At 46.1% G+C, this 8,312-nt stretch overlaps 1 protein-coding gene across 1 annotated transcript; it reads right to left on the bottom strand.

The window, feature by feature from the left end:
- Window positions 1–5,671: 5,671 nt before the first annotated feature.
- On the bottom strand, window positions 5,672–7,520 carry LOC138794048 (olfactory receptor 10A6-like). Its single transcript, XM_069972814.1, has 2 exons — window positions 6,785–7,520; window positions 5,672–5,781 (listed from the first exon to the last, which is right to left on the bottom strand). The coding sequence occupies exons 1-2, from the start codon at window positions 7,518–7,520 to the stop codon at window positions 5,672–5,674; spliced, it is 846 nt and encodes a 281-aa protein (XP_069828915.1).
- Between the last annotated feature and the right edge of the window lie 792 nt (window positions 7,521–8,312).

Here is an 8,312-nt window from a genome sequence, read left to right as displayed (position 1 = left end):
AAACAAAGCCGAACAGAGTTCTGGACGCTTTTCACCTAACACAGCACTATATACACAAAATCCTTGAATCCAGTTGAAAATGGATCTAGGAGCCCGTTTTCTATCCTCTTCCTTCTCATCTTTTTTATCCACTTTGAAAACAGGCTCCTTGATCGAAGGCAGTAATGACATTAAATCCACAAACTCTCCCCTCCAAATTTTTTCCTTGACAGTAGTACTCAAATGATACCCGAGGGGAGACACATCACATGTTAGAGCCTCTTTGACGCACACTTCAGTGGTGCCTGCACCTTTCTCCAACACTGGAGGAACAGAGCGCTCAGGAGTTAAATTAGGCATGGCAGCACTGTCCCATACATTGGCCAAAGGGGTATTAACTGACACCCCCTTTGCCAATAACCCACAAAATTTTACCACAGCCGGGTTGGCTAACAAAACATTAACATCAGGAATGGCAGCAGATGCTGCAAACTCACCCACAGCTGCTGATGCGGTCCCAGCCGACTGCTGTGGTGTATTCACTGGTGCTGGAGGAGGGAGATCACCGGCAGAGTGGCCGCTGGAATGCCTGCTGGAGCGTCTGCTGTGCCTGCTGGAATGCCTGCTGCGGTCACTGCGATGACTGCTTCGGTGAGGGGACCGCCGCTGCTCCTGTTCTCCAGCCACGGTGCCTGTGGCCCCAGACCTGCTGCCTCTTCTCGGGGAACTGCTGACACGGCGGGCCGGAGGAGGCGGGGATTGGTTAGCTCTTTTACCCCGCCGCCTCCTCTTAGCCGGCCTCACACCGTGCCGCAGCCCCCCGTCCACCGGGTCTTCCGCGCCGCTCACCGCTGTACCTTCTCTAGGGGGCAGGATCCGACATACCATTCTGGCAGGCCCTGCCTCCTCACTGCTCGGCACCTCTTCTTGCAGGCAGCGCCGGAGCCAGGCCTCCCCGCCGGAGGTCTCCGCCTTCCTCAGCAGCTCCGCCAATAGCTCACCAGTGAGGGACGACATCACCGGAACCGGATGCTGCTCTCTCTTCTTCCTGCTGCTGCGTCACTCCGGGCCAGTCACTCCGCCGTCAGCGATGCCGCCGCTCACCGGACCCCTGGAACCGCTTGACCTCGGAGCGCTCACCGCCGGCACCCTCTTCGCCGTCTTCCACTCCTCGCCGCGCCGGCTTGCAGGTCACAGGAAACCGCTGCTTCTTGGCCGCTTCACGCCGCTCCTTCAGGCCTCTTCAGGTGTCTTCTCCTGGCAGCTTCTTCCTCCGGGATGATCCGCGGCGACTGAGCTGGAAGCCGAAACCAGCTCCTTAAATTCAAAACCGGATTCCCGCTCAGCCGACAGCGACCAATCAGTGACCAATCAGTGACTGTATTCCTAGTTCCCGCACTTTTCAACGGTCCAATCAGCTGATGGCCTGGACCGAACTTTCTGGTAGGTAGCTACCACCTGTGAGGAAGAATAGGGGGGGGGGAGAAAGCACATAACGGGACAGACCAAGTGTGTCCCATAGTAAAAGTGAATAGAAAAAGGGGGGGGGGGGCGCAAGTCCGTGTGGCTGCACACTGACAGGCTGACACAAAATGGCAGCAGCTAGAGATAGGACGGGGTCACCAGTAATAGAACAAATAGCAACTACAGAACTTCCTGGGCAGCAGCTGAGAGCAGAAAAGTTTCTGAAAACAGCAGAACAGATAAAGCCTCCCTATGTGAGTAATGTATATGCTGGGGAAAGGAATAGAAATGTGAGTAAATGTTTTTTTTAGTGGAGTACCCCTTTAATCTCGCATCGGTTTAAATAAACTCTCCACCACTGATTTGGCCCCTCATAAATCTGCCCGTGCAGTGCTGGCTGGCTGTTTGCTACCCAGGTAAATTGACTCGGAGCTGCCATAGATTCCCGCTATGATTTATGCCAGGTCACAATCTTTAGGCCTTTAAAGGGAACCTGTCACCCAGGACGCGGGCGCAGAGCCTGTCCGCCCCCCGGTGGAGCTCCGGATACTTACCCTTTTCTGCAAGTCCTGCTCCTCAACCCTGTCCCAGGATGAAGATACTGTATACCGTCGGAAGCAGTGCGCGTGCGCTGCAGAGATGGATCCGATGCCCATAGAGAATGATGGCTTCAGTCATTTTCTATGGGTATCGGTTTCATCTCTGCTGATTAGCGTACAGCGCGCGCTCAGCTTCGGGCACCGATATCTCTGTCCCGGGACCGATTCCAGGAGCGGGACTTGCAGGAAAGGGTAAGTATCCGGGGCTGCATCAAGAAGTCCGGTGGGCTCTGTGCCGTGTACCGGGTGACAGGTTCCCTTTAAGGTAGCTACTTCACTCAGTAACTTCTTTCCACAGCCAACAGCTGTCACTGGCACAATACAGGTCCTCACTGGTGGCACCTCAGACTCTCTGTGGCCTCCTCTCTTTTGCTCTCCCACCTGGTCACAAACTTCTCTGACAGAAAGGGAGACTCTCCTCCCCACTTTTTTCTTTCTTCACAATGGATTCAGACACTGCTCCTCATCTCCAGCCAAAGATGTCTGTCTTTCCCAAGGGACATGATAGAGACAGAATCCCTTCCCCATGTATCTTGAAGCTGGCTCTACTGACTTTACTGCAGAACACAATCTCAACCTACTGCAATGGTTTCTTCAGCTGAACGTCCATGTGGGCACCGCCAGCAGGGTGATATTTGCACATCATACAGCATGTGCCAGTTATTGCCTAACAGAGTGCACCCACTTTTTTATCCCCACCCCCCCTTTTCCACTACTAAACACCGATGACATTCTATTCACATGACAGCCTAGTCATCAGAAGGGGCCATCATCACTGGAGACATCATGATGGGGCAGGACATCTTTCCCCATCTGTGGCAGCAGTGCCACTCTAATAAAGCTGAGATGGATAGAGAGCACTGCTCAGCTGTCAAATGGGGCCATGGCAATGTAATTACAGTGTAGGAATGGCAGTGCCATTAAAGGAGAAGTCCGGCAAAAATATTTATTAAAGTTAGTGATGAGCGAATAGTGAAATATTCGATATTCGTACGTATATCTACCCTATATTCGACCATTCGAATGAATATTCAATCCCATTAAAGTCTATGAGAACAAGTATTCGTTTATTGAAAAATATCTATTCGACCACTTGGAGGTCACCAAGTCAAAAACAGGGAAGAGGGGGGATTTGAACTTTCATTGAATATTTATCGAATATTCAGCGAACTATTCGATAATATTCGATACGATCGAATACCTTACTATTCGATCGAATATCTATTCGATTGAACAGTATTCTCTCATCACTAAAGTATTGTATTGCCCCCCCAAAGTTATACAAATCACCAATATACACTTATTACGGGAAATGCTTATAAAGGTCTTTTTTCCATTCACTTACTACTGCATCAAAGCTTCACTTCCTGGATAACATGGTGATGTCACTTCCTGGATAACATGGTGATGTCACTTCCTGGATAACATGGTGATGTCACTTCCTGGATAACATGGTGATGTCACTTCCTGGATAACATGGTGATTACACTTCCTGGATAACATGGTGATGTCACTTCCTGGATAACATGGTGATGTCACTTCCTGGATAAAATGGTGATGTCACGACCCGCCTCCGACTGAGAGGATGATGGCAGGGGGACACTGAGGGACACAGGGCACTGGAGGGACACTGAGCATCCCTCTGCCATCATCCTCTCCAGCAGCCACAGCCCGCACAGCTCTGGGAGTCGGATCATGACATCACCATGTTATCCAGGAAGTGACATCACCATGTTATCCAGGAAGTGACATCACCATTTTATATGTTTTCAGAAAATTAGGTTCAGGCCCCATAGAAAATGGATGATGCTGGTGATTCACGAGCTATGTGCTCAATGGGATAATTTTGTCCCAGTTCATGGGATTGGTGGGGGTCTCAGAGATTGGACCACAACTGATCAGCCTGTTATCTCCTATCCTGTGAACATTGAAGAGGAAGTGGGCTCCTTCTGTTCTGTTCCTGTCAGCCCCAGCAATCACCAGACCTGACTAATTATGATGGTCTAAGGGCCTAATAAAGGTCCTTAGAGTTGTAGAGTTTCAGTGCCTATTAGGTCTAAGCTCAGTTACAGAGCCTGTGCCCTTCCTGGAGGGGAGATAATGGAGGGAAAAGAGCATACAGTTTACATTAGAAGAAGATAGAAACGTGAAAAGACCCAAGGAAATCAGATAACTTTATTTATCAACATATGTTCATTTGAGAAGGTATAATCCATGATTAGACATGGTGTGCTCGGATACACCAAAGGAACCACTGTGCAAACAAACCTGCTGACCGCTCCCTGCAGCCACGTGCCGGATTTTTTTTCTGGTGCCGGTCTTTTTTGCTTTGTCAGTCCCACCATTTTTGATAAGTTTAACCAAACAGAAATATAAATTAGCATGTTGGGAACACTAGGGGTGTTCATCTGATCCCCAGAGGACTGTTTGGCCCAATTTGGGAATCACTAAGTAAAGGAGACCGACGCTGGAAAAATGAGGTACGTGACTGCAGGGAGCTGTCAGCATAAAGATAACATTAGTAAAATACATGACCACTTCCACCCTACAGCACCGATCCTACTGAACCCGTCTCTGCAGTGACAGGCTGCTCAGCCAATCGGTGGCCGTGGGGCTGTCCCATCTCGACTGAGCAGGCTGTCACTGCAAAAATGGGTTCCAAAGTATCAGCAGCGTCTGCAGTCAGCAGAGAACGCAGAGACAAGGCAGAAGGACACCGGAGGAATGTGGAGAGGAAAACTATCTTTTTCTACACCACTTTATCACCCGTCGGCTGCACAGTGAACCGGAGAGGGGCCTGTCACTGTAATATTTCGCCCGCTCACTGTAGTGCAGAGTGAGAGGGCTGAACATCAAAGAAAACAGTATATCAGCCAGCATCGTGCACACAGAGAGGGGGAGTGATGGACCTGAATCACACAACCCAGAAGTCCTTAATGTCACCATGTGGAGCGATCAGCCCAACTACAGAGAGGAGAAGGGGGGGGACTAAGAGCTGTAAGTGCTGTGTGTATGTATGTTAGTAAGTGTATGTATGTACTGTACCTGTATATATGCATGTCAGTGGGTGTGGGTATGTATGTGTGCATCTACTGTATCTATGTGTGTCCGCCTGTGTGTGTGTATGTTTATAAGTATGTATGTGTCATTGTCAGTGACAGTGGTGTGTGTGTGTGTGTGTGTGTGTGTGTATGTGTACTGTATGTCACTGGTGTCTCAAGTGAAGTGATTGACAGGTTTGCTTTAAAAAATGTTCTGCAGCAGCTTCTATTAATGCTGGGCTCTTATAAGAGGACCTACCACTAAAAGAAAATGCTTTCCAGCATATACTGTCGCTCATTATAACACTCTGTTGATTGACAGATCTGCCTATAAAGAGGTTCTGCAGCAGATCATAATGTTTCTGGTTCAATAGTTCTTATAATCCTTGAGAGATGATTTCCCTGTGTACGGTCCATTCATGGTGTATACGTCTGCACTAGTGTAATGACATTGCAGTGTAGATTTGTGTCAGTGGTGTATGGGTATATTTGTGCCTCTTGTGTGTCAGCATGTATATGTGTGTCAGCACAGTTTTTGGTAAGTTCCTACATGTAATCAATTTCCCCTCTGCCTGCCAACTGCCGGCTTTAAGAAATCGCCGGACTTCTCCTTTGACCCATTCCATTGTTATCAACCATCTTAGAGCCGATTGGATGACCAATAGTCCCCACTACCAGCTCATATCTGTAGTAGAGTCCTGTGGTATAGACAGCCATTTAAGATGAGAAAATGTGATGTGTTCCCTATTACAGATTGAGATGTTTGTTGAATTTTTTACCCTTTTGTTTTAAAAATTATTTTTTGTTTAATTCATGTACATAACCATTACTAAAAAATGACACAAAAATGGAAAGATGAGATAAATAAATAAGTAAACAAATATGTAAATTGATAGCTTTTTGGCCTAATATTATTCTAGGGGGTCAGCATTCAATTATCAGCTTTGAGTGTTCAGACCCGTTCTGGTCATGAGAACAAGCCAGGAGAGGACCACACTGCAGTGCAGTCCGCTCCCTGCTCTGTCAGTGAAAGAGTCGGGCTCCATAGTCTTACATTAGGAGCCCAACTCATCATGTGACGCTAAGGTAGGAGAGGGCCGTGCTTAGCGCTTTTTTCTCCCGACTTGTACTCACAATCAACAGGGGTTTAAACACTCAGACCAGGACCCATCATGTTTCTATGACTTGTCAAAATTATTTCCTAAGGACAGTGACACTTTAAGTTATAGAAACATAGGAGGGATTTTTTAAGATGGCCTCTTAGTATATCCGGTCGACTGTGAACTTGAACCTGCGCATGGTGTACCAAATCGGAAACTTGCGGCAGGGGCGTACACCTGACGTACCCTGCTCGCCCAACGAGTGGACAGGGGGGGCCACGCCTCCTCCCCACCTTCAGGTGTACGCCCCTGCCTCAAGTTTCGTAAATGCTCCCCATAAAGTTCTCTTAACCAGCAAAGATTGTGTCCACATACAATTACTTCAATTATTTTGAAAATGTTTTAAATATTTGACATTTTTGAAAATTATGAATCAATTTTAGTTTTAAAGTTTCTGTCCTCAGCCCATAGACAATGGGATTGACAATGATGGAAGTGATAACTCCAGTAACGGAAAGTAGGATGTGAACTGTGATAGATATATTCCCACCACTCAGCCTGTATCTTACAAAAAGAAAGAGCGATGCAGCCATAAAAGTACCAAAAGTGATGTTATGGGTGGCCAAAGTATGGATGGCCTTGAGGGATGAAGACCCAGAGGTCTTCAGACAAATTAACAGTGTGCTAATGTAACAGTAGAGGATAATCAGTAGAGTGACCACAAGGACAAGCAATGTTTCTACAAGTCCAAAGATGTTGTTCACCGAGGAGTCACCACAGGCGAGTCTGACCAGAGACATATTCTCACAAAAGACATTAATAATACTGACCCCACAAAAGTGGAGGTTAGTGGTCAACATTACAGGAATCAAGACAAGAATAAAGGCCAGAGCCCAGATCACACAGATAAATTTCAAAGCCTTCACATTTGTCATGATGGAGGAGTATCTCAGAGGGTTCCCCACCGCTAAATATTGATCATAGGCCATGGTGGTAAAAGTAAAATTTTCCACAGTTGAAAAGGTTTGCACACAGAGGGTCTGAGTGATACATCCAGGGTAAGATATGGTTGAAAATCCAAACAATAAAAGAACAATGATCTGAGGGAAGATGACAGTGTTTGCAAAGACACCATTGAGGAGAAGATTACAGATGAAGAGGTACATGGGCTCATGGAGACTTTCCTCAACCCATATAACATAGACAATCACACAACACAACAATGTGGGTATAAAGTACAGACCAAAGAAAACGATAGAATAAGGGATCCAGTATCTTTCCATCTCCAAGATTCCTAGGAACACAAATGAACCTCCCACTCTGGACATGTTCTCCATCCTTACGCTTGGTTCATGTTGTAGTAAAGTTGCGATGGACATTGTTTCAGGATGTTGACATTAGTTTGCATTTGGCCTCTAAATCACCACTGATCATCAGGTCCCTTCTTATATACCTTTTAGCACAGTGAGTTCTTTCTCAGAGGATTTGGTCTCCTAAGATTTCTGGGTTGTTTCTAAGTAACTAAGAACAACAAATTTGCTGAGTAATGAAACATAACAAAAATATGAATATTTTTTATTTGCTGGTTCTTAAAATTTTGTGTCAATTTTTTTGTAAGATTTAAATTAGATTTTTCTTAAAAATATTGTAAGCATAATTTTTGTACATCTTGTCCTATTTTTTTTTTATTACTATATCTGCTTGGGTCAGACGTTCAGCGTAGGGCATTAGTAAAAGGTGTTGGGCCCTATGAAAACCTATATTATGTAACATATTGTATTCTATATAAAGTCATATGGTTACCAAATAACACCACTGTATGGGAAATAAATGTCACCATACTAAATATCACAACGTTATGTTGGAATGATTTCTTTCAGATCATACCACCATAGAATTAACACCTTAGGTTTCTTGCTTTTCCAGCATCCTCCATTTTTTCCTCACCTCCTCCACCACTCCTCATCCAGAGTGGTACAACTAGTAATAATGACGCTCTGTGCTTCACGTAGTTATACTTCCCCCCCACCGCCGCCACCACCACTACTAAATATTAATGATAAACTCTAAAAGACTCACACAATATTAGTCCTTTAAAGAGACTATGTACCCACAATCTGTCCCCCTCC

Source organism: Dendropsophus ebraccatus, chromosome 5 (genome assembly GCF_027789765.1).
Source record: "Dendropsophus ebraccatus isolate aDenEbr1 chromosome 5, aDenEbr1.pat, whole genome shotgun sequence".
Classification (NCBI taxonomy): Eukaryota; Metazoa; Chordata; class Amphibia; order Anura; family Hylidae; genus Dendropsophus; species Dendropsophus ebraccatus.
The sequence above is the reverse complement of the archived record's forward strand: the minus strand, read 5'-3'. Positions and strand labels throughout refer to the sequence as shown.